The sequence below is a fragment of the Bombus terrestris genome, chromosome 13 (assembly GCF_910591885.1).
Source record: "Bombus terrestris chromosome 13, iyBomTerr1.2, whole genome shotgun sequence".
Taxonomy (NCBI): Eukaryota; Metazoa; Arthropoda; class Insecta; order Hymenoptera; family Apidae; genus Bombus; species Bombus terrestris.
Genome location: NC_063281.1, coordinates 14,012,788 through 14,040,288, shown reverse-complemented (window position 1 = coordinate 14,040,288; position 27,501 = coordinate 14,012,788). Strand labels below are relative to the sequence as shown.

At 42.3% G+C, this 27,501-nt stretch overlaps 1 protein-coding gene across 4 annotated transcripts; it reads left to right on the top strand.

The window, feature by feature from the left end:
* The first annotated feature begins 480 nt into the window (after positions 1 to 480).
* Positions 481 to 27,439, top strand: LOC100651220 (putative E3 ubiquitin-protein ligase UNKL). 4 transcript variants are annotated; one of them, XM_048411596.1, is made up of 4 exons: positions 482 to 1,254; positions 17,054 to 17,113; positions 23,296 to 24,463; positions 25,137 to 27,439. In XM_048411596.1, exons 1-3 carry the CDS (start codon positions 1,195 to 1,197, stop codon positions 24,427 to 24,429), a joined length of 1,254 nt encoding a protein of 417 aa, XP_048267553.1. In that variant the 5' UTR covers positions 482 to 1,194; the 3' UTR covers positions 24,430 to 24,463; positions 25,137 to 27,439. The 4 variants fall into 4 exon arrangements, with proteins under 4 accessions (XP_012170819.1, XP_048267553.1, XP_003400246.1 ...); XM_012315429.2 differs by having other exon boundaries at positions 481 to 1,254; positions 23,296 to 27,439; XM_003400198.3 differs by lacking the exon at positions 17,054 to 17,113 and having other exon boundaries at positions 495 to 1,254; positions 23,296 to 27,439.
* Positions 27,440 to 27,501: the final 62 nt, after the last annotated feature.

The following is a 27,501-nucleotide window of genomic DNA, read 5'->3' as shown; positions in this document are numbered from 1 at the left end:
GATAAATCAGTCGATAGAAGAGAGACATTGAAATCGCCGTTTCGAATTTATCCTGTAGAATCGAAGATCGTTATCACTCCAATCATCGTTATTATTACAGTACTCTATATCCGACGTATTCGATTGGAGCATCGTTTTAATCGAGATTCATTGGCAGAAACATATTTGGAGGGGTGGTGGAGGGGGGGGGGGTTGGAAGGAGGGAAGGCAATGAACACCGTGGGGAACGATCGTTCTAAAAACGGCCATGCTACTAGAAACTCCCGAAACTACCCTAAATTTCCACCAATGAGAAAGAACAGGATAAAGAGGGAGAAGAACTCGGAGGGATTTGAAAATCGCGGATCAAGGGGTTGTTGATACCGAGAGAAAGAGGGAGAGATGTTTGCATGATTGGCCTGAGGAGTCGGCGCGGTTGCCAAATCTCCGGCAACAGTGGCGCAGAGATGGTGGGGACGAGTGGTAATGACGCGTGGTCTGATTGGTGGAGCTGACGGTGCCGCCTTTCGAGTCTCACGGAGCGTCGCACGGTCGCACGGATCCGCAGTTCGCATTCGGAGGTCTTGCGAGCTACATCTTTTCGAGAAGAAAAAGAAAGATTGGACGGGATTCATCAAATTTCCCCCTCCACGGGAATCGCGATAAAGAGTCTTCGATTCGAAAAAGTGCCAAGTTTCTCTCTCAAATACTCTTTCTTCGTCACCGGTACACTACGATACGTACACTTACACACACGCACACGTACACGTACACGTACACGTACAGGTACACGCACAGGGTCACACAACCCATATATACGTAATCGTCTTTCGTTTTCACGGTGATCTCTACACGTGACACAAGCTGAGCATCGAAGAGACTCCAAGGCAAGAGGGCGGCGTGCTGCTTGTTCGACGCGAGAGGAGATAATCGTCGATCGTTCGAATTTCTTTGTCAGCCTGCATGTACGCTGAGAGAATCGAAACGGGTGTGCTTCCAATGTAAATCCACGAGAACGTATCGTCGGAGTGGCAGTTTTTGTGTTCTCAAAGTTGATACGTACAACCGCGATTTCTTCTAAACTATTCATCGGCTATCGTGCTACACCACGCACCACGCTGTTCTGCTCTGAAAGGAGAAGAAGGCTAGTCACGGCCGGATCGCGACTACGTTATAACCTAACTGCAGTGTGTTTTTGTGCGAAAACGAGGGAAAATGTCGACTGCCGTCATGAGCACCCCTATGTTCGTCGAGTGTAGCGAGCACTTATTTAAGGTAAGATACTTGATCATTTGTCACACGATCGTTTCGTCCTTTAGTGCCTTCTTTTTTCAAACGTTCCGTGTTGTCGAGTCGTAGGTAGGGCAAACATAGGCGACTGAGTATAAGAGTGCCGAATACCGTTGAACGAATACTTTAAACGATACGATTATTGATATATTTGAAACGTTGCGAATGGAAAGGATTCCTTCTATATTTAGACTCGCGAACTTTGTTATGAATCAGGTGATGCTCGACGTGTTTGTTTGATCAGTGGTTATTTCGTGTCGTTATCTTGGACGATCACTTTCTATTAAGATTGCACTATCGCGAACGTGTTCCCTATCGTTTCGAAGAATCGAGAATCCGACTGATAAGCAACAAAAGCAGCAGGTTCTAGATGCAAAGATGGCTGGTTCAGCACGTGGCATCGTGAATACTTGGAAATTCTGACTATAGCGTGGTGGTGAATTCGTTCGTGTTGGATTCTCTCGTGGCCGTTGTAGTACTCGCTGGTACTCGGTGGTACCGTGGCGCAAACATTTGTGCAACGGTGTTAGTACGTATTCTGTTCCGACTGCCACGGTCTATTGCACCGCGGGACAAATATGGAATGGAACGGATAGAAATGGTGTACGAAGAATCTGCGCGGTTAGGAGATACGTAGCAGAAACAGGGCCGAGCGTTAGGAAATCGCGCGTCTTCCCAAATAAATTATGTATATCAAAATGAAATGTAGTTAGCTACATACTATGTATTACCTACCATTGCTATGCTAATGGTATTTATTTTACCGCGCAAAAGAACGAGAGGTCGTGATGTAAGAGTTATTTTCGGTCGTATGGTCGCTGCTTTCTTCGACGTTTATTTGTTTTCGATACAATTTTTACTTTAAATCGCGTTAGTTCCTGCATCTGTTTAGCTTAACTCGATTTTCGGATTTATTTTTCCCTTCGTCGTAAACAGAGCAAAATCCCAAGACATTTGGACTCGTCTTTGGACAAGAGCGAATTCTTCCATCTCGCGAATCATCTATTTTAAAATACTATATATATTTTGAAATATATTTTCGCAAGTATGCTCTCCGATTTTAGCGTACGGCTAGGCGTGTCGAATTCGTACGAAAACAAGTTGGAACTTTTATTATTTTCTATAGAAATTAGAGGTCGTTCTCAATGTTGCGTCGTTGTAAATATTCTTCGTTCGATAAACTCGATTGCCCGATGACGAGCCTTTGTGTTGAGGTTTTGCAGCACGAAGCGTGTTCGTATAGGCTCTATCTCGTTACACACGACTTTGCTTACTTGTGTTCCTGATTTTGCATATGGTTTTCCATTGTCAAACGTTCCACGGATGACATAGCTGTCCGCAGTCGACGATTCGTCCGAATCGTGCCAACGTTTTATCGTCTCGCGTCATTCGTTCCCGCTTCTGAAATCTCCGATTACACCGATTCTCAGACCCCTGCGAATTTGGCTTCATTTTTATCGTCGTCGAAATTTACGCTTTCCCCTAATAAATAGAGCTATGAGCAAAGATAAGCCATCGTGTCATCGTACAGTTTGCGTTATGAAACTAAAAAAGCTTGATTTATACCTAATTCTTAAATTACATGAACTATAGGAAAGTAAGTTCGTTTTAGCTTTTTACCTGGAAAAAGATATTTATTTAGGTTTGATCTATGCCAAAAATATACATTTATATAAAGAAAAAAGAAAAAATAATGCATTTATCGCGTTTATTAAAGAAGAAAAAGAAATATATAGGATCCTACGAAGATGATACTTTTTGAATTCATCTTCTTTTGACATTGTATTTTGCTTACACCGAGGATGAAATTGTAATTTGAAACAATTACGTTGACCAATACTCTACAACTTAGATCTGGGAATTTTGATAAATTTCCTGCAATACGTTCGCGATAGCTTGGTTCGTGCGTTCATCTGGCTAGGTTTCGTAAATCATGTTTCGTATAAATTCGTTAATGTACGTACGAATTCCGTCATGCGACAGGAACTTGTTTTATAAACACGTGGCGGAACTGTTCTTCCCTCGTTTCGTCAGTTTGTTAGTTTTTCTTTGTAGCAATATTGGAACAACGCGGTATCGTATCTGGCGATATTCTCTAATTTGAATACAAATGCCTTTGTTCACTGTTACGAGAAAACAGGCAAATAATTTCATTTATGTTTACCAACTTCCTTTTGTCCGCGTTACCGCCAATCCGAAATCTGGTTCGACGATAAGAATATGTCTATTTAACCAAAGTATGTTACGGTTTTCCTTCTCGAATAGCGATTTTTTTTTCGTAAACATTTGTCGCATTGCGATTTTCCAAGATTTTATTTTCCACAGCTTCCACATTTTATTAGACACGAATTCGAAATTTACGTCAACGCGCGATATATAATTATTCTAATTTTATTTCGACGTAATTTGTAAGAGTGGTGAAACCGTTTATCGTTTCGTCTCTCTTTATTGCTATTCTTCCAACCAATACCTTGAAATTTTCAATAATCGTAGTGGCAGCGTAATCTGTTCTCTTTGATCAGAGTTCGAATACACGCTAGGTATATGTTACCTATTGCCAAGCATCGGGGATTCATTTAAGTATTTAAGCGATAGAACGAACTTAAACCCTGGGCAATTGTTCAAAGGAAAAGCAAAGGAACACGTGGGCGATCGTATTCGCGAGTAAAAATACCACGCGTTCGTTCTATAAATTGTTTCTTTGGTGAATTACACCTCCATTCATTTATTCATAGCCAAGTCTCGACTTAACTAGCTTACTTCGGTCACGATTGGCACGGATAAGCGAGTTTAGAGACCGCGGGGGTCTCTTTACATTCAATTATCAATTCGGATATACGGGGAGTGTTCTAGTTTTTTTGGACTAAATGCTACGAAGGTCTTTTCTTTTTTTTGTTTTTTTTTTAAATATAAATCGTTTTAATATAAATTTGCGGACTGTAGGTAATGGAAATTTTTCTACACGATCTGCTACAGCGTGGAAGAATTTAAAAACGAAAACGCTACATCGCGATCTTTTCGTGGTGTTGTATAAAATCTTTCCTAATGTTTCCGTCTGACGGAAAAGAACTTTGTCGAAACAAATCGTAATTGTTATTGTTTTCGTTTGGCGACCGACGAAATGGTCGGACAAACGGCGCGGCAGCGTTCGAGTTTTATCGTAAACTTCTTTCTTTCCCCTCTTTCCTTTTCATCTACACGCAACTCGTAACTTTCCTCGGCAATTTCTCCTCAGCGATTTCGAAACTCGTTCGATCCGGGAAAGAGCCTTTCGACTTTCGTGCTCGATGCCCATCCGAAGCTCCTCTCGAAATTTGGACATTGTTACCTACAGTTTAGATAATCGTTCCGTTCCGCCCGGATATTTTCTCTTCTCGTTATTTTCTATTCTAGGAAATAACGTTTGATGACTTTAATGGTACCAAATTTGGATGCTTTTAGGTGTCGTTGAAGGCAAATTCAGTAAAAACAAGTTGTACGTATTGTTACGCTACGTGACGCACGGTTCGCCGAAATCAGAAAGTAGATAAAACTTTCTAATACAAAATCAGGAAGCTTCGACCGTGAGAGAATAAATCGTGTTCCTTGTAATTCACGCGTATAAACACGAGTACGATATGATATTCATCCATAAATCTCAGGCAACCCCATATACATACGTCCGAGTAAATCTAATAAACATGCGTGTAACGTTAGAAATTTCAAAGAAATTGTTCGCCGTGGAATACCAAGAACTACGATGCTCTCGTCTTATTCCGAACGTGTACGCGGTAGTGTACTTCGTTTTTTCTTTCCTGCCGGCCGTTAGGACGAAATTTATTCAAATATCGTCGAGTTAGGTTCCGAGCGTCGAGATGCTATGTATAAAGCGTACAGGATGACGCATCCGAATGATCGAGCAAAGATTCGATTCACAAAGAGCGAGTCTTTTGTGTATTAAAACAAGAATATAGCCAGGTGTCACGATATAAATACGCGTATTAAAACCTACTGTTATCGAGATACAACTTTACGATCTCGTTACGCCTTATACCTTTTTATCCGTGCAACTTTTAACTAATCCCGTTGGATGAATCTTGCGTGTAAGGTAGAAGCGCGTTGTAAAGATGGGAACCATCTCGCAACAAGAGACGTTAAATTATTTATCGCGAAAGGACGAAAGAGAGAAGAGAAGGTTGGCTGATTGAAATCGGTGATCGGGCCACGTCCATGGAAGCGCCGAGTCTTACCCTTTCCGTGGAATTATCGGGGCCCGGATTTTTCTGAAAGTGGAAACCTCGCCCTGAGCGAGCAACGTGCCCGACGCTGCACCACGCCGGCAACATCAACAAAAAGCGGCTCGGCAAATGCAAGCCGTAAGCAGCGTAGGAACCTGTTGCTTCGGATTTACGACGGAAGGAGAGCCGACCGAGGAAAAGACCGAGTTCGAGTGAGAGAATCAGAGACAAGACCTGGGTGGGGGAGAACGAAGGGAACTCTGGCTAGACGAAGTCAGAAACCGTACGAACGATCGAGACGTGAAAAAGCAAGACGAGGATAGGTGATCGAGGCAAAACCAAAGGGGCGCAGCAATGCTGGAAACAAATGGGGGAAAAAGTGGAGAAATGTAGGGGAGCTGAAAAGTGGAAAACTGCGGGAGGGCGGGAGAGAGAGAGAGAGTGTGTGTGTGTGTGTGTGTGTGTGTGTATGTGTGTTTTGTGTGTGTGCTAGTGCGGATAGAAATGGAAGTGGGTGAGCAAGAAAGATGAAGCGAAAGGGAGACGGAGCATGTACGGTTCGCTGAAAAAAAGAGAGAAACCATGCTTTGTACCTGGTTTCTATGCGGGTTCGTGGATGCTCTGTCCAATGCCGTAATATGGTCACCGTAATGGTATTTGTCCGTCGTTTCCTTTACGTTGTTACGAATTTTTTTATGTTTTTGAAAAGAAACGGGTTTTGCTGTCTCTAAAACGCTGACGAAGAAGAATGGGTTTTTTTCGTGCACTTTGTTCGGATAATTTTCTAGACTTTGCTTATAGAATATTCCTTTTCGTCTGCTTTCGTGATTCTACATATCGCTTATAACGATCAATTGTCATTTACCGGTTCATTTTTATAGTGTCCTCGTGGCTCTTGTTGTCCGGTTTAAAGCGCGTGTAATCTTGGATTAAAGTAGGGCAAACAAAAACCAGTAGTTCTTTCCAAGATGGTATCGGAGCCGTTGAAATTGTCTTGTTACGAATACGCTCGTTGATCGGGAAAAAGAAATAAAAAATAGCAGAGAGTGCGACTAACGTACGTAGGATATAAAAAGGAGGAGGGTGTACGTAAGTTTTCTAACGGCAGGATTACGTTAATTACGCGAGCTAAGTCGAACCGGTTGCGTCGAAACTTTTGACGCGGTGGAATCACGTTGATAGAATTTCTCATATCGCTAACAAGAAAAATTGCTGGTGGAAGAAAAACGCCGGATAATGAACAGAAAGGGTCTTTTGGCTGTTTCTGCATCTTGCTCTCTCTCCCTCTCTCTCTCTCTCTCTCTCTCTCTCTCTCTCTCTTTCTCTCTTTTCTATGCACCGAAGGAAACCGACTGCAGTCGTCTGGAATATGCATATATTTTTGTACATAGATATAAATTTTCAACATGTTCTTTCGAGCGTTTTCCCCCGAGGAAATCCCCTGTCTTTAGCGTGAAAATATTTGTTATTAAAGGATTAGCCCACTGATTTACTGTTTGCTCGAATCCCTGTGAGTTATCTATGCAAATACATTCAAGTAATACGACTCATTGTGTAAAGACTTAGAACCTCCAAGGTATCGTTTAGATTTTCCCTTACTTGTTCTTTCGTCACGATATCTTCATTTTTTTTTTAGAACTGTGTTTAATAGACCGTGGTAAAAGTTAGATTAAAATGCTTTAACATCTCGAAAATACAACAGAAGATGCTAGCAGAAGTAGAGATGCTGGTAGATCTGGGTCCAACGTTTATGCGTAAATGACGATGCATGTAAATTTCAAATTATAAATTCGCTTTCTTTTTTCTTACTCGCGTATTACTTACTCTCGATGGAAGAGATTTAGCGAGGTCATAAAACTAGTCAGGCTCGAAGGTGTAACTGCGGATTAATTTTTCTCGATAGGATAATTACCGTAGAGTAGAAAGTGGACAGGGCTTCGTCAGGCGTACGACCCTAACCGTGGCTAGATCGATCGACGCGTTTACGTGTTTAACGCTTGAATTTATGATCTCGCTATACGTACATACGTACATCTTTTCCATAAAGATCGCATTTTCCATTCTTCCTTTTCATCCAACTACATCGTTTGTCACGACAAACTGTTTTCCGTAAGTAGAACTTTATTCGCTTAGAAGGATAAACATTGCGATCTATTACAATCTTTCTGATCGAAAGAAAATCCAGGAAATTTGCAGTGAAAAATGAAAAATGTATCTCCGAGCCTCGATATCGGTCAAGGATGTCTTTATCTTTTTTCGACGAGTTTTGATATAAGATTTTTCGACTTCAACTTACAAGTAGCTTAACGGCTATAGTTTGTTTATCCGCGGGAGGATGTAGTAGCTGGTTTTTGAAACGCCAACAGCAATTCATTCGCACGAACTGTTGAAATTTCACACCGCCGTTTTTTTACGCGTAACTGACTTACACCGATTGGCTTCTTAGCCATCTATTTATCAGCGCGCGTACCTTTTTTGCCGGTTTATCGGAGCGGATTCACCGATTACACTTCGAGGTCTTCGGGCGTTCTTCCTTGTTCGTGTTACGTAGCCGTATTTCTAGAAAAAACCGGAGGAAAAAGATTAAGATTATCACGGTGTTTTATTTTCCCACAAATTCAGCTTATAACAGCCCGAAGATTCTAAACTCGGTGGAAATCTTATCGCTTTCGGTATCTTTCGCATTCCTCTTTTATTTATCGATGTCCTAGATTTTCTTACGTCGTTGATATTCCGACACGGACACGGTAAACTTTAGTCAACAGTCGCTAATAACCTCTGACGTTGATGCAACTATAAACTTGTGGCGGTACTCGACAGCGACTATGACCGGACGACGGCAGTGCAGTGGTTAGCGCTTTTGGTCACGAACGTTCGAGACCCCGAGTTCTTCAAATCCCGTAGTCCGATTTTTCTTCCACGACATCTAAATGAGAAGAAAAAGCAGCAATACCCCACAGCGACATTTACACCGGAAGTAGCACTATCGCCGCAACTATATACACACACCTCAAACTCATAGACAAACGAATAAACGAGACACGTTGTTACGCATCTTTTGCGATGAAACGCAAATTGAAGTAAAATTCGAGAAATCTTTTTAATGAAATTTCAAATTAGAATTTTTCTAGGACTTGTACGAGGTATTGCGTGGATGTTAAAAAATGAAAGAAAAAAAGAATCGGTACATTGTGGCGTAAAAGAATTGGAATTATATTCCGCAGACAGAGAGAATAGTAGGTCCACGAAGGATTTCTCGACCAGATGGAAATCTCCTTTTCATTCTTTTATGAGACTGAGATTCGAGCGTGTCTCCCTTTTGCGGTTCTCCTTGCAAAAAGTATGTTCGACGAGACGCTCAAAAACTGTTCCCGTATTTCTGAAAAGAAACTGGATACACAAAAGCGTAGAAGGAAGCCGAAGAACGAGAAGGGTGCACCTTGCTTTCCTGCGTTCTTCACAACGCCCGTTTCTGTTCCCAAGGAAGCCTAAAGGTTGTCTCACACGTGAGAAAGCGAGAGTGCCACGCAATATTTTCCCGGCCTCGTATCTCTCGATCCTTCTCTCGATATTTTAGCGCCTCTCGATTTCACTTTCACGCTTCATTTACCCGGCGAGATCCACCTTTCCAATTAAAAACATTCGACTTTCCACGCCGTGTTGCCGATCCACCGAAAAGATTTAGGCCAAGTTTTCGTTCGTTCGATCGGTTACCAACCTGTTGACGAGAAATTCGATGTTTTATGGCCTCGTATTCCGAGGATGAGAGAATTTAGAGTTCTGGCGTGGTTTAATCGCGCGTCGAACTTAGAAGCGGATCAATGGTTGAAAATTTTATTGTTTTAGAAAGTAGCGCGACTCTTGACGAGAGCAAGCACGTTTCTTCGATCGTTCTTATAATGACTGTAATAATCGTGATTGCGAACCAGTTTCGAATTTTGATTCGAAACGGTGTTGAGCTCGATCGCAGAAATAATTCCCGATCATCGATCGTCGGCATTTTTCTGGCTACTTTGAATGTTTTTCCTTCTCCTGCCGCAGTATGGGCCAGAATTAACACTTTACGAGTTTGTCGGCAAGCGTATAACTTTGTTATTTTCTAGTTCTTTTCATCCCACTCGTATTTATTGATTGCGACTTCAGATATGCAGGATTACATCGATCTATTAAAGAAAAAAAGGAAAAAAAAAATTTAACTGCTCTAATAAGTATAATAAGTATTCATTTATGCTTACGAAGTATTTATTTGTAAAATCATAATCATAGATAACCATGAATATATTACTACATATATTATTTTTATTACTGTTACATATATGTTACTACGCATATATGTTATTACGTTGTATATTTAAAGTACTTGTTTTTGCGACGGTTATCGATGTGACGAGACATGGAGGTCCGATCTGATGAGAATTCCCTTCTAATTCATCGAAAACTTAATTCGAAACAATTATTTTTCTATAGGTATTTTTTACAGCCTGTACAAAGTCAAGTGAAGTGAGAAGCGAGTTCGTGGGAGCTGTTTAATAAGTAGCTACTTGTTGAATAAAACATATCGAGCGCGGAAGGTTAGTGCTATTACGATCAGCGCGAAAACAGTGTTTTGCAGCGTATCTTTAATAATAGAGCATTGGCGGGTATACAGAACGAGAGAAAGAGAGAGAGAGAGAGAGAGAGAGAGAGAGAGAGGGAGGGAGGGAGGGAGGGAGAGAGAGAGAGACGACGACGACGACGAGGAAAATATGTTGTTTTGTAGCGGCGATCGAAGCGAGACTCTCGAAGAAAGGCGTGTCGGTGGAGCGTGCAGGCGTTGCATTGCTAAAACATTATACTCGGAACACGAACCTTGTTGAGAAAGGTAGGAATAGTGATTAGTGCGGAGTGCATAAGTATTCTGCGTGCATCGGACAGCTATTTCGAATGAGATATTGTGTTGTGTTCCGCTGCGTGACCGGAATAATGAATTCATCGTTAATGACTTGTTATTTTCTGCTTCTTCTTCTTCTTCTTCTCCTTCTCCTCTTTTTTATTTCTTTTTTCTCTCCACTGAACGATCGATTAATCGTTAACGACGAAAGGAAAACTGGCACGCTGAAACGACCGTGATTTAAAAAACGAAAACAAACGTGAAAGTTGCTTGAGTCTAACTGGTTACTGTGACGTGCGAAATAGCCCCGATCGAGAGGAAAGATCACGATCGTATTGCTTCGCCCCGATCGAAATTATTTGGTCGTTGTACGTGAAACGATCGATTTAAAAAACGCGCAAGCTCTTTCGCCATTTAATTTGCCAAAAGTGTCGTATGAATTTCAAGTTCGAAGAATACAGTGGATTATTAGCAGCACATTGAAACTTGTCTGCAGAGATTTTCAGTGGTTAATCGATATAGCCGATACAAACTTATTTATATATGAGTTTATTTTCGGTAATTTGCATACGAATTTCTCGTCGGTCTGGTTTCGAAGTGTGCACGATAGTCGCTGGTTTGAAAGCCATATGCTTCTCTGTACGTATAGATCGGCTTGCAGCGGTACTTTCTGCTTGGCTAAACTTGTTAGTTGCATCAAGTAAAGCTTCTTTTCGACAGTGTTACAGGCTTCCGGTGTAATTTATCTCGGTATATATCTGGATCGTTGCTCGAGCGACTTCATCTTATTATTTAGGTCGCTAACTATATTCCAAGTTTTTACTTTCCTGATAAATCGGTCAAAGTCTGTCGCCATCGCGTATTGTTGACCAAATGACACGGAAAGCAGTCGATGTTGTTGCTACCATCGCTCGTCGCATCATGTACAACTTCATTTTTACTTATATTTCAATTATACACGTTTGCACTACTGCGATAGTTCAACGAGGATAATGGTTGTATAACATTGACATTAACTATAACTGTTTTTGTAATTAAGAGAGAAAAGAAATTATCAATTAAGAAATAATTATCGTTTCTTAACGTTAATTATATCTAAATATAAAATACAAATCTTGTATAAAAATGTTTGTATGCGTTTACCGCATTCGATATGTAATTATTATATAATATATAATATATAATCGTTTTTAAACTACCGTCATTCGTTTAATCGTTGGCCGACTTTAACGCAACGTAGCGATCGTGTACAGGAAATGAAATTTGCATAGGTACGTCGATTCGATTGGGGTAAAGGATCGCTTTCTCGGCGTTGCCGTAAATCTGCAATTATGGCTTTTATGATACAATAGAGAGATACGTACGTATCCCCATTGTGGAATTCATTAAGCGCAGAGTGTCGGACGAAAATGGACTATGAGGACGTGCAACGTTGTTAACCAGCGATCTATAAGATATTCCGCGCGCGAACCCCGTTCTCTGCCTGCTTAGGCCACAATTCCTCCTTTTCGTTGATCATTGCTTTTCGACGCGTCGCTGCGCATATAAATCGCTATAAATTCGTCTTTCGTTGCCATTGTCGCGAAAGTTGCCACTTTTGCTATTTTATCTTAGCGGTTTTAGTCGCTGTTGCGAAATTGTTGTTTCCTTCGGCTGGTGTAGCTTCTTGCCAAGTAAATTTTGCTTGCTATTTTATATCTTCTATAAAAACGATAATATTCATTTATTACGCACACGCGTACATTCTCTCTTTTTCTCTTTCCCATTCATTCATTCACCTACTCAGCGGAGGTTAATTGGCATTAAATTTTTTTACAAGCATAATGCGCGGTTGCTTGAATAACGCACCGCGTACGTCGCTTCAAGGAGAGCCTTGGGAAAGAATCGAACTCGCTCGCGGTATAAGACTATCGCTGTGAACGTTTGCAGGAAAATTTTGACGACTCGTTGCGTTTCCTTTTCGTTCGTACAAAGTCAGGATACTTGCGAAAAACGTGAAACTGAAAAGAAAAATGGAACGTACGGTCGATCCTTGCTCTCTCGTCCTTTCACGAACACTCGTTAGCTGGTCTTTCTCTCGTGAAAAATCGAAAAGAGAAGGAAGAAAGCCCGAAGGTAGCGCTGGAAACATGGTATGCCCTTTTTGTTCGGCCATGTGTACGGAACGCGTCGTTTTTACAAACAGACGCACATGTGCTTTCTTAGCCTGGATGGATTTTCTTGGACTCGTGTATGGTTATCTTTTCAAAGCGTTTCAAGTGCTTACTTGTCGTTCCACGAAGTGAAAATTAGAGTCGAGTCGCTTCCGAACAACGCACCAGCGGCGTTCTATAATCTATGAAAATATGAATAAAATAGAAAGAAAAAGCTATGCTTTGCGAACAAAGGCATGTTACGTTGGAATAAAACAAAGAACCAATGTTCCTAGACACCGTATTTCCTAGGAACGACATTTTCCCGCATAACTCGACAACCAAGGTCGAAGACCGATTACCTATAGCGAAAGAGTTGTTCTAAACGTTTACAACGTACTTTAAAATCATCGAAATCGAATTTTCACCAAATCGCAAATTCGTTGGATGAGAATCTTTTTCGAATCTCCAGCGGATTCCGTACAAAACGGCAGGCGCCACTTACGCTACCCTATCGATGCTTCGTCGATGCTCTATCGATACTCTAACGATGCTCTAACGATACTGTAACATCTGTAACACGCTTTTCGCGAGGATTCATCGCTTTGCATGTAACGAAACGTAGTCCGTAGAAGCATGCAATTATGGCGTATCCGGTGAAAATAGCCGACGAAACGGGAGATTTTCCTGACGATGCGCGGACAGTTTTACCTTTGATTCTCGTTTGCCAGTAAATTTAAAGGATGCCGTGGCGGCGAGGCGGCCGAAACGGAACGGCAGAGAAGTAAAAACTAAAAGGAAGCATGAAAACAGCTCGATGGGCACCCTATGCTCGCTGGCGAATATGTTGGCTGCGTGTTGGTTCGTTGTGGTGGCTTCGTGTCGCACACTTGCTCTTTCGTTGCACACGTGCATCCAGTTTCTTTATGCGAAGGAAAGTCTTGGTGGTCATGCAGCAACGCCTGAATCACGCGGCGTTGCACTCAGCATCGTGCGCGCGCCTGTGCCGTGTCTGTGTCTGTGTTTTACGACCAGTCAACTTTGCGGCTTCTGCATAACTCTGTATTTTCGTGTGTCACGGGATGTATTCGGTGGCTCTTTGTTCTCGTGTACGTGGACACGACGATTTCATCGTGATTCAACGTGCAACCTCTTTCTCTATCTATATCTCTTGTTTGTTCGCGCTTTACCTTGTTTTACAGTTACCTCTCTCTGGATCATCGCGTGCGATCGCTTTTCAGACTTTTTCGTCCATCTTCCGTACAAATAGAATCTTTGCCGTAGGAGCTGACGGTATAGCGCGAACGTCATGGGAACGTAAGACCTCCGTTTCTCAAGCTTGTTTATACGATGTGTACGAACCATGACGAGGATAGACGTTTTATGTACTCTAGTGGATTATGCGTTTCTCGTGCAACAAGCAAGCGCGTTCGTTGTAATTGCCTTGCGTTAGTTTTACTTACCGATGGAAGTTCGTGACACATAAGCTTTGTCCGTACTTGGAAGATTTCTAATAAATTTGGCGAGCGAAAGTTAATTTAACGCTTTGATATTCGATAATATTCACGATTGCTCGATGTATCGACAATTTATCGTTGTTTATTAATCGGTAGCGTTTCGAACCATTCGAGGAAATTAATTTACTCGAAATAATCCTGCGACCACCAATAACGTCAACAGCGATATTACCTGATAACGAGGTTAATAATTTTATTCTACGTTTAATTGAAAATTAATTGTCGTTTGCCTGTTTCCGCGAGAGGAAATTCTCTACGTTGCAACTTTTAGCGACTGTATGTAATGTACTGTACAAACGTACGCCAAATCTGTTCCGTGTGTAAGGTATGGTATATAGAAGAGAGGCGGAGGAATAATTTCAAACGAATACACTTTTCAACTTCTCATGGTCTTTCGTTATACTTATCTCGTCGATCATGTTCCCCATTCTACACACAAGTCCTGCAATTACGCAGAACGGAATGCAACGTGGCCAGCTAGAAAAAGTCGCACGTGTAATTGGCCTCCGATCCTTCGATTATTAACCGCTAGTTAATCGCAAACACGATCGTTGACGGTTTTCATGGCCTTTAATTACAAGACGAAGTTTGAGCCGCGTTATCAAGGTACACGAGTCAAGTGGCTTTATCGTAAATCGTTTGTCCGTGGGAATCGTGCGATTTACTTTTTGATTAGGAAAATTGGTAGCTGTAGGTAATTTTTCAAACGTTCTCGTCCCAAGTCCCGAACTTTAAACGCGTAACGCCCATAAAAAATCTTTGGATCAACGCTTCTAAAAGACTTTGGAAACGCGTGCTTTCGAAAACACCGTTGATAAAACGAAACGTTTTACGTTTTACGTTTTACGCGAATGTTGGTGCTGGTTCGCCACCGCCTCTCTCAGTTTACCGTTTACATCGTACTTTTAATTAATTCGTCATTTTTCGTTTATTCCGGTTCTGTTTTCACTCGAGCTAACGAACTAGCGTTGTACGTGTATACAACGTGTGGTTGCAATTGGCCAGACATTTTTTACATTGTCTCGCGATGAATTATCGTTACGCGTTTGAATGGTACATTGATCGTGGGCTAACGTGTTTCCCGAGTGGTTTAAGCCTGACTCGCATGTAGCTACGTAAATCGTGTCTCGTACGCAACGAACAAACGACTGAACCGTGACTTGCCCTCGATACACGATGAATAATGTGTAGAACAGTTTTCTCAGCGATCGGAGTAATATCATTTTTCAGACGACTACTAACGTTCCAACGCGCGTCTTTTCTTCGCCTCCGTTGTTTTCTTCGACTACTCGAAGGTATGGATGGTGCAATTTCTAGCGGTGATCTTTCTAGCGTTCGAGTTTAGACGTATTCGCGAAATCCTAAATACCTCGTTGTGTGTCTTTGGCGTGTATCTAGATTAGATGGTTCTGTTTCGAGCAACGTTTCGTCGATAAAGCTAAGCTGTAACAGAGGAAAGATAAAGCTACAACGCTATAAATCGATACGATTTATCCGCTTTGTTTCCGTTTTAATTAATTTTGATTTTCGTATTTCAATATCGGTAAAGTGTTTCTCCGCTTGATACACCGCATTGTTTGCTCGATCGTTTCCTATTAGGATCCCATTAGCGTGGAAAAGTAGGGGAAACGGCAAGGAAAAGCTTGGAACAATAGGTTGATGGAAGCATGAGTAGGTAGGCTACCACGTGCTTGCGTTGTGAAAACTGTCTAACTTTCTACCGGCGGTGAAACGTTACAGAAGGTTGATTCTGATAAAGCAAACACAATGGTATTCGTACGCAGCCACGAAACAAATACCAGTCGCGAAGGTAATCCGTACACTCGGCACATATGATAGTATCGAATTTTTGTCAGGTCACATCGCTAAAAATTCGCGTGCCATCGCTGTAGAAATCTGATCGGTCGTACACGTAGATATACCGACTGTGCGATACAAACGAAATAAATATATACAACGTTCTTTTCAATATTTCGTTTCACGGTCCCTTTAACGGTCTACCGCGTTTTATCCGATATACATGTGTATATTTTATTACGATTATTCGAAATAAAATTTGTGAAGAATCTGCTGACCAACCGGTAACGCTAAAGCGAAGTAAATATTCGCAACGAGCAAATCAGCTGTGGAAACAGACTGAACATTTAACTGGCGGAAACACTGTGTTTATTCAGTTATTAATGTTAGTTTCGTTAGCTTTTAACGCTCACCTTGGATTCCCGAGTGCGAACCGGGATTTGCATGAAAATAAAAAAATCCTCTCTCTCTCTAGCTCGATCGTGGTTGTTCCGTAAGCAACGGGAGAAAAGTTGCGCATTGCTAAAAGGTGCAGTTAAAACTGACGTGAATGTTTGAGTCAGCGAACAATGTTCAACCAGTTGATACGTGTCATTCGGAATAACAACGATTTAATAAAATCTCCGATCTTATTAAAATTTTGTATATAGTTTTATAAAACGTGATGTACCTTTATAGCGAATATTCCTCGATATTCGACGTTACACAGAAGCTTGTTTTTACGCTATTATTATTCCGAACCACTCGTATAACAGCGTACGATGTAATAAAAAGTGTCATTGAACGGTCGGTCGAGGAAGCAGAGAGGAGAGGAACAAGTGCAGGCGAATCGACTCTGAAAAGTTGGAATCCGGTTTTTACATGGTCGGCGTCGCCATCTTTTCCACTCGCTATCAGACCTGAATCATACGTTAGTCATCGCGTTTTACAATCACTCGCGTCCCGTGCACACGCACGGTGGTCACGTCGACAAAGGGAAAAACCAGCGCGCCAGGTCTCGAAAGGGGCGACACGCTCTTCTGCGCCGGAAAGCGAAACGTTCGTTGGCTCTCCTTGTGCTCGCCTGCCTCTTTTGTCCGTCCAGCCGAGTCGTGCCTTGAAAACGGTCTTCAACTTCAACGTATACGAGCGAAAATCTCTCGATCGGATGCTTCTACCGCATCGCATCGCGTAGTAGTAACCCATCGAATCTCTCCTCTACCCGATCCTTTCAAGCAAGCCGACCTTTTACAACTAAATTATCATTTTCAGAAAAATGGCCAGATTCTTCCTGTTTTTTCCACTTACGCGCGTTTTATACGAAAAAACCAGGTTAGTTGGGATTTTTTATTTCCTGTCTTATAGCGAGTACGTACGTATTTTGTTTCAAAGATTGCCTCTTCGCGATTCACCTGTCACCAATATCGGTATTATATTGCGCGTTAAATACAACGATAACGTTACCTTGCTGAAAAAACATTTCATACACGACGCATACATACGATACGCGCTTGCAATTCGCCGAATATCTCGTTACTTGGTGTTCACAATGATATTCTATTTTCTTATTCTTTTTCTTTACTTTTTTTTTCTTTTTTTTTCTTTTTTTTTTTAATCGCTTTCACGTGACATTCGCGATGTCACGATATCACAGTATGCCTATGTATACGAGCAATTGTAGGACATTGGACGTTACGTGTTAAATAGTTTGCCGCAGAGGTCAATTTATCGTTAATATAGCGGAAATATAGCGTACTGCAAATTCAAACAACGAGGTTAACAAGAGATCGCGCGCTATTTATTTTTGCCTACGACTTAGTTTCAACTTCACGATTCGTTTCTCGTGTAAGAACAGGGTCGCTTCTATTTCTTATCGACTGGGAAATCGGCGAGAAAATGCAGTTGACGAACGAGCGAAACCGAGTAATTAGGATAGTCGAGCGAGTTCCGGCGATGCGTCTCGGTTACGTAAGAATCGGTGCATGAAACGCCGATTTCCATTGAGTCGCGTCGCTCGGCGTTGCTTCTTCGCTCTCGACTTGCCCGCCGCGGCGCAGCCTTCTTCCTCTCGCTTTGCTTACTTTCATCTTTGACCTTCGAAACGAATCCATGGTCTACGCGTTTCGACATACGTATAATAGAATGACAAAGCCGCGAAACCTGCATCGACGGACGACCGGGCAATCGATCTATTTTTTACTCTTTCCCCTTTTTCACGATTCGATACGATCGAGCAAATCGATTACAACGAGTTAACGTTTCGTATTTTATATTCGATAATAGGAAATACGTCTAAAATTTATCGAAGGCACATTTTACTATGAGAGGCGAAAAATCAGTAATGTAATTTTCCGATGTCATGGGAACGCGAAATATTTAAATATACGTTGTAAGCGATTTATCGCTGGTAATATGTGCGATGTTTACGATGTTGCGCGTTGCATAATCCTGTGGTGCCCTGCCATTCTACGTAACGATGTTTGCGCCTCTCTACATTGAACCAATATTTATCAATATGTACATAAATTCAACTCGGAAGTAATTTTCATCGTTCCCCCGGGAAAAGTTTTGATTTCCTATTTAGACTGACCTATTACGTACAAAAAATAGTACAATTTTTTTTTCTATTTTTATTCGTCTCGCGAATCTACGACTTTCAGAAACAGAAAAACACGGAAAAGACGTAGAGTTTCTCATTGTTTTGTCGAATTATATTTAAATTATAATTAACTTATCCGACCGTGTCTGATGAAACGTTTCCATGTGCTTGGAACGGAAAACACTTTTGCACACGTACAAACAATGATCGTGTATTTAAATTGACGTTTGCCATAACGTTTCTCGAAGATTTGTTAGCCATTCAGGAACACGACGAAGCAGCTCGGTTCCGCGCTAGAAGACATAATTCTTATCACGTGTTTTACTCAAGAAATCGCGATACGTGTTAATTAACGACAAATTACATACTTTGTGGTATTACGTTCGTGGAAACAATTTTTGTCAAGGATCGTTTTATCGCCCGTCAATACGTTATGCATATCTTCGATACGATATCGAATTGGTCATTCTCATTGTTTTTACGTTTTGTTCTCTTTCGTGTGCAAGTAAAGACGACGATAAGTAATTTAGTTCCGAATTGTGACACGACACTTAGAAACGACGCTTAGAGATTATCGAAGGATCGCCGTGACTCAAATGAAAATGTGATTCATCGCGACCAAAGGTATCGTCTCTGAGCTTCGAAACCTATATACATCCGATAAAATCGTATCGAAGTTAAACGCTTATATTTCCATGACAACTGACCTATATTTTGCGAAACGCGCAACCTTTCCTCGATCGTAGGCGCGTTTCTTGACGAGTATCGTCACCGTTGAACGTTATTTCGCTAATAAATCATATCGGATAATCTGTTTCGTTGGTTCCGTGACCGATCGAGTATCGAAACTGTCCGAGAGTTTGACAAAAACGTGGTTCCATTTGTCGAACACGTGTCGTACGTTTTACGTTTTCTACAAAGGATAAGCGAGATTATTCTCGTAACTTCCCCTTCTCTATCTTTGGTACCATTAGCCTGAAAACACGATTATCATGGGAGATCGCCATGCGCCGAACTACAAAGCTCGTTTAACGTGAAACGTAGCTCCTGTGGAGGAAAACGTGTCGGCCAGATGAATGCACGAAACGCGGTACAGGCGGCGGAACAGCACCGGCTACTAACTGCCGCCCATTCTCGGTGTCTCTGTCGTCGTATCCAGTGAATGAAAGGAGCTACGACTATTTTCAGCCGGTTTCGTGGAAACTCTCTCGAGTCGATCCGTGGAATCGACTCTTAACACGTTTGTTACACGCAGTCGCGTTTACAAAACGGACGCGCTGCTGGGGCCTCTGTACGGCACGCATTCTCGTTCGAGTGCACGAACACGGAACATGCGTGGAACGTGGAACTTTGGTCGAGAGTGGTAACGAATAATTCGTCTCATAGTGACCCTTACCCGATGCAAGATATCGTTTTTCTTCTCTCGTCGATCGATAATTCGACGAGGATCGATCTCGTGGATAGGAAAGTCGGAGGACTGCTCGAGAATTCTTAGCGCTAGGAAAACTCGATTCCGAAAGACCTCCCGTGTTTCGTGATCGCCCGGTCTATTGCGTTCCAATAGCATTTCAACATCTACGTTTTATTTTTAGAAGATTTTTGCGACATTGGGCGTCCGTGAAACAGAGCGATCAATTTACGTCAGTGAACGCGTCTCACTGCGTCGATTGTTTCGCGCAAATTTCATTGCAAGCTAGCCGTAAAATCAGCAGCGTCCGGTACCAATTGTTTCTAGTTCGCGTTGTTGGCAAACATGTTTTCGAGCAATATGCAGATGACCAACAGATATAACGGATGACGAACGAACCGCGTCTTGAATTATTTTCGTCCCATGGAATTTTCGAATATGGTCGACTTTAAGCGGTGTGTTCCCATCGTTAAGCACGTTTGTCAGGTTGCGCGTTTATTCGTCTATTTCTCGATCCCAACTTTCTCTGGCTTCTCAAGGTACTGCACCAGACAAACGCGTTCTTCTTTGTTGACGAGAAAGAAGAAATATTTGCATGGAAAGATATGACGAGAGGAAAGATTCGTCGAAAAATTACTTTACGTTACTTTATCGCCGGCAAGCCAACAACGCGTCTCTCTATAATCTGTGCGACCAGTATTACGACGAACGTGCAATAAACCGTGACACGGAAAAAGGAAGCGTAAAAACGTCTCGGTGACCGTTCGCACGTGACTGCATCTAGCCGAACCAGCTTCGGTTGACAAGGAGCGAATAGTAGCAGCGAAAGAATACGAGTGCGCGTTTGCGTTCGCGTTCACGACTGCACGATAAACAGCCTTCGCACGATGACGATCGCAGGATAACCGACACTCTGGCATTCCCGCCTTCGTCTATGTTTCTTTGCATTAATACCTGGAGTCGACAGACTAATTACGCGTGTGCTAGGAACGTGTATCGCGCGGCCCGTGTCCGTGTGCGCCGTGAACACGGACGTGCTCGTGGAAATTTCCAGGCGATGCGATATAACGCGACGTGATCTATGGAAGCTGGAACGGAGGAGGATCGATTAACCTTAGGGTTCTCTGATACGGATAAAGATTTACGGAGAAAGTATCGATTGATTTTGCTCCTACGGATAGATGGATTCGACTTTTTCTTAATACGTTAGATGCTTTGTTACGTAGCTGCGCGTTGGTCATATTTACAGCTGCGCGCGAGTACTCCAGCCGAGTAACTGTTACAAAACGTTCCACGTTTACGTTGTTTCGTCTATCGGGAAAGAGTTTTACAAGATCGTTATGTTCGACGATTCGACGCATCACTGTTTTTATTTGTTCGGAGATTCGATGATACGGATAACGTGTTTACAGGAGAGCAACGAGGATTTGAAGAAAGATAGACGATTGAAATAGATTTCAGGGTTATCGTTTGCGTGCAACCGTAGCAACGTTTATCACGAAAGCCGAACGTACACGCGTCTAAAGACCATAAATTATCATAATAAGCCATTTAGTTGTACCTGGCTATTTATGGTTATTATTCTTGGATGGAAACCGAAAACATTTCGACCGATTCGCATCCAACTTAATTTATTTAATTGTTTGATCGATTATTTAGTTAATTTAACTGTTCTCCAAGTTATTCCGGATTAACGTTTAAATCAATTCCGTTGCAAGATTTTTCATTTGATAAAAGTTCTTAGCAACGAATCGTTGGCAGATCGAGAGCTAAATTAAAAATCAACGATATGATATTTGGTCGAGCCGGAGAAGTAACTCTTGACAAGGGAGGCGGGGATGGAAAGTAATACGTCGTTCGTTTTATGGTTTCGTTCCGTGGAAGGTTCGATCTCTCGAAAGGTTGGTCCAAGTAGATTTCTCGGGCTGCTGGATATCCCGTAACGTCCGACCGTTTCAAAAGCTTGTTCTTTCGGTCGAAGTATAGTTCCAGACTATCAAGTAGTTTCTCGTTCCACGAATTTTCGCCGAGACGTCGAACCTTTGTCTTCTCTCGTATACCTGAATCCACTGGCCGATAATTTTAGATCCGGCATCGTCGATTCCTCGGTCCCAAGCCGATCAACCATAGCGTTATCCATATGATCGTGAGTTAGAAAATCGTAAACGATACGCGTGTTTTTCTTGTCTCTTTATTTACATACATCGTTTACACTCACATTTACATACGTATTTATCGATGGATAAACAAGAGGTCAAAATATCAGCAGACCAGGCGTTACTTTTATCACGTTTCGTAACACGTTTCTCAATCGCGATTCCTACTCTTACATACCAAGTTGATGTTAACGGTTTCTCGTAAAAATACAAAAAGTACTCGACGAGCATCGTCGAACCACTATTCGAATGAAGCAATTGTGCACGAGCTTCCTGTATTTTTGATTAGAGTCTATTAGAAATAAATGGTCGTTATTGGTCAAGGGTTCTCATCCAAGTATTATTCCATTGCGTAACGCGTCTCTAACGACGTAACATATTTGCAACGAAGACTGGCGTTTTCGGGTAACGTTGTATATCGTACGGGTATATCGTACGTGTAGCGTGTATCCATCGGAATTACCACGATCGTGCCTATTCTTTCGTTCGTTAGGTATTTATCACGGCAATGTTCGTCGCTCGGTACTTGATTCTTCGAAACGGTAGTTTGTTTGCGATCGAACGTTGGCGGCAATGCTTGGCCGACGACGCTTCCACAAATTGGAGTAGCTGTTTCTCGAAGGAAACGCGCGGTGACTCGCGTATGACCGCGGTTATTACGATGACAACGACGACGACGACGTCGTCGTAATTCGTTACTAATAATACTAATCTCGCTCCGAACATGTTTACGCGAAGCGTTACCTCCGAGCATCCTTATTAACGTATCGACGAAACGGCCTTTCAGTGTTTTAACGTCTTTCGTCCCGTTGCGAGTTGCGCGAAAATGACACGATTGGAAAATTGCCAAGATCGTTTTGTTCTGCCAATAACTTTTTTAAACTTGATCGATGATCAACCAAGTTCGGAAGGAATTTCCGATCGTTGGAGTCGGATTAGAAGTTAGTAGTGCACAAGTATTACAATTGCAGCGATATTTTCATACGATTTACATTCAACATACATGCGTACAATTATATACGCGTCGTGTAATTAGTACCGCTAACGAACTGTCACAGATGGAGCGTATCGGGGTGGCGACGAAATTCGAAATTAAAGAAGTAAAGAAAAGTCGGTGTCGGGAATTTTTATCCCCGAATCTGTAGCTGTTTAGCGAATCGTACGTTCGATATAAGCCGGCAAAGTTTCATTCGTCGATTGATCTAATTTCTTTTTCTTGGACATGATTTTTCTTATTTTTCGTTCTTTCTTTATTTTCGTTTTCGTTTGTTTGTTCTCAAGATTTATTTCAGAAAGGAAATTGAAAGCGGCATAACTAATTTCGATTCTCGTTTTCGCGTGTGTGTTACAGAACGGTCCGGCAAAGGCGAAGGAGCCAAGCTCGACATCAACGACGAATACCTCGGGCAACGGTTCAGCCGGGAATAATGGCGGACACGTACCTCTTCGCCGTAGCTACACCTCCCTGGTAACAACCCTGATCGAACAGCATCGTAAACTAGATCGCAGCGCGAGCGAGCCAACGTCTCGCTATAAAACTGAGCTGTGCAGGCCATTCGAGGAAAGCGGCACCTGCAAATATGGCGATAAGTGTCAGTTCGCTCACGGTTACAGCGAGCTGCGGAATCTTGCCCGGCATCCGAAATACAAGACCGAGCTGTGCCGCACGTTCCATACAATTGGTTTCTGTCCGTACGGACCCCGTTGCCACTTCATTCATAACTTCGAGGAGGCTCGAATTCACAATCAAAAAGTGAGCGCGCAACTAGGATCCACGCAACCGAACATAATGGGCTTGAATCCTATTCTAAGCGCGGCAGCAGCGGCAGCCGCAGCCGCAGCCGCCGGTGGAAATACCTGCAATGGTTCGAACGTCAATCCAACGACGATCAGCAGCGTCGCTCTGCTCGAACAGATCGCGGCCTCGCCTCAGGTAGCGGCAGTCGCGGCCGCGGCGACCCCCAACCTCATGAGAGCCAATTCCTTGAGCCTGTGTAGTACCACCAATACGTACAATCCACCGCCATTGCTCAGAACCAACTCGTTGAGTCTAACGACTAGCCAACACCACCACCACCACCACCACCATCACCATCATCATCAGACTAGCTCGACGACCGTTAGCTCGTCGGTGATCGGCGCCACCAGGCCGAAGCCGACCTTTTCTCTCGGCAGCACCGGAGACTCGGTTTCCCCGTCGTCCAGCCTCAGTCAGTCGCCGACCAACTCTATGGCGAGTTTCTTCAGCGACGACTGCAATCAGCAACAGTCCGTTACCTCGCCGTTCAGCTTCGGCCAGGATTTCGGGCTCCTTGCCACGAGACGAAGTCCCAGCCCTCGAACCAACAGCGTATGCAGTCCTTTGAGCTCCGAGGAGCCCACTCCGAGAACACCGTCCCCGCTCTCACCGAACGCCGAGTCCAGACTGCCGGTCTTCAACAGGATCAGCAGCACCCTCGCCGACTTTGAGAATCTTAAGATCTAAGGGAATTCTCTTCTGGGTCCTTCGACTTCCTTTGGTATATTCTATTTTCCTAACGTTATTTCTGATAGATATGCACGGCAACGTTTCAAAGAACAGGCGAGAGCAAGGAGACAGAGAGAGAGAGAGAGAGAGAGAGAGAGTGAGACAGAGAGACGATAAAGAGCGTTGGACCCAAAGCACACGCGTTAAATTATATATGTATCGAACGAAAAGACAGGCGAATATTTAGGGAGAGGGGACGGACTCTTCCACCGATTCAAACAAGTTTTTCCTTTTCTCTTATCTCGTTTTTAACATTTGAACTGTATTTCTCGCATCAGACGGGCCTTCCTCTCCCGTCGTACTCGGCTTCTTATTTAACCGTTTCTTTTTTATTCGTAGAATACAATAGACATCTTACTCGTTCATTTCTACATGTTTATCATAATTATAATTATACTATTATTATTATTATTATTATTATTATTATTATTATTATTATTATTATATAACTATATTATACATATACATATACATATATATGTATATATATAATATTATGTCAGTATATTATACCATCATCGCTACAATTAATATTAATAACGTTATCGGTAATATCACTGGCGACTCTGAATATCGCCGTTAATTCTAACCGCATTAGTAGCGTCAGTCACTTTGTGACTCCGACTACAGGTCCGTTTCCATCTTTTTTCTCTTCTTTACTTTAGGTTTACGCTCGTTTAGTGGAAAGGTCGAGATGGTATCAGCCCGGATGTCTCGACCTGCTCGTGAGAATCCTTGGATGATTCAACCGTGGAAAAGGAGAAAGATAGAGGAAAGAAAAAGAGAAGCGCAAAGATCCGGGAGCAAGGATAGCTCGAACGTTAAGAACATGCAGAAACGAAAAGGCGGCGATGGGAGCAAAAAGGTACGGGAAGAACGAGTCCAAGTTTCTACCGAATTCTGACTTTGCTCGAGCAAGTTGTTCTTTGATCTCCTTTGGACTCGCGCAGCCCCATCTCTCGGCATCTCCGCTTTCAATGTCCGATCCTCGGCTTTGTCCTTGCTCCTCCGTTTTGTTGCTTGGTTCGCGCGAGGATTCTCGCAACAACGAGGCGTTTTTCCATCCGGGGCAGGTGAAATGTTGCAATATTTCAAACCAACTCGTTCGTTTTTTAAATAATTCCTGGATTTCTTCTTGCGAAAAAACGGGAGGGGAAAGTAGACTTTTAAGAGTGAAAGGAAGGCGAGATCGAGTCGCACGAGAGAAATAATTGAAAGCAAAACAGATGGAGAGGAAGATATATATATATATATATATATATACACATATATATACACACACCCACACACATATATATATTAATGTGTGTGCGCGCGTGCGCACATGTACATATGTGTATGTGCATATACACGCGTGCGCGTGCATGAACACGAGTAAAACGTGTTGCGTCGGTGTTGGGTTTAAGTGACGAAGCGCACGAGATCACAATCAAAGATCATGCTATGCAAATTAAGTGGCTTAGAAACTCCGATTGTCTTCCAACGTTAGAGCGAGTGAGAGTGTGTTTGTGCGTCAGTGTGATATTACGAAGTAACTTAGACAGAGTGGAAGGAAGAGAGAGAGATCGAATGGTGAGAGCAAGAAGCGAGCAAAAGGAAGATAATGAGAGAAAGTGATGCGTTCGTGATCACACGCGCGTGCGTGCGTGCGTGTGTGGGTGTGTGTGGGTGTGTGTGTGTGTGTGTGTGTGTGTGTATGCGTGTGCGTGTGCATGCATGTGTGCGTGTGAACGAAAGAACGTGCTCATTTAACGATAAGTTATACGAAGATAGATATTTTTATAGACGAGAATTCGCCAGGGCTTTCAATCGCTTTACGCGTTCAAGGCGAACTTTGTACGAGAGACGCTGTACGCCAACGAGACGTTGACAACTGATTTATTACGTTCCGCGAGAAAAAAGATTTTTGTCTTTGGAATAATGTTCTATCCTGAGACGAAAATATCTTCTAATGGAATTTCTTACCAGCATCAGAATTACTTTTATAATTTTCTTTTTAATCGATTTTTAGACATTTTATCCATCTAAAGACGTTCTTGATTCTTTTTCATTTTCTAGTTTATTGGACCGAAGAAGCATTATCGGACGTACGTCATAGCTTGGTTGAAAATTTTGGTTTTTTCCACGTTCTTGTTTGTTTTCTTTTACGTTCTCGGTTAATCGATCGATCAAATGTTCGAAAGGAACAAAGAAAAGTCTATTTTTACCGGCTTTCCAAAGCTAAGACAATCGAGTAATTGTAAGGAATTTTAATGGCAAAGGAGAGCCGATTATTTCCACGACCAACTCGTACCAAAAGCAAATCTTGGTAAACCCATTTCTTTCTCTAACGTACCATGAAACGAATTCGCTCCAGCTTTAGCTCGACAGGATAATATGCTCTCTCTGTTCCTCCCTCAAACTCTCGTTCAAACTCTATACGATAATAGTTGATATTAGTATCGCGATAGCTACATGTCGCTTTTCTTTTTTTATGGGAAAGGACAATGCGTGCGTATATATATACACCGCGAAGTGGACCCTATTACTCCTTCCGTTTCCCGTCGTTTTTAACATCTTAGCCTCAACCGCGATAAAAGCATTAACATTATGGCAAAAAAAAAAAAAAAAAAAAAAGAAAAGCAATTCTGTTACGAAGAGAGCGAGCGGAGAAAACATATAGGTAGATCGAGCGAAAGCGACAGTGAGCTTAGGGCAATGAGGCGGCGTAATTTCCAGAGTGCTTCCGTCTGCCAGCAAATAATCACTTTTCGTGTTAAGATCGTTCAAAAGCGTCGTTTCGAGAAAGTGGAACGACGAACCGACTAACTTGTCGGTGTATATTTTCGTTTGTCTTATTTTTTATTTTCATTTCTTTTTCAAATATCGCCAATGGATTTCTTGGCGAAAAAAGCGCGTTGCCCCACGAGAATGTCAAAAGAACAACGTTGAGCAATACGAAACAAAAAAGAAAGTGCTAAATAACGTAGTTTTCGAAAAACGAAATATATTTTGTATATATGCACACCACATACTTACGCTGATAATTAA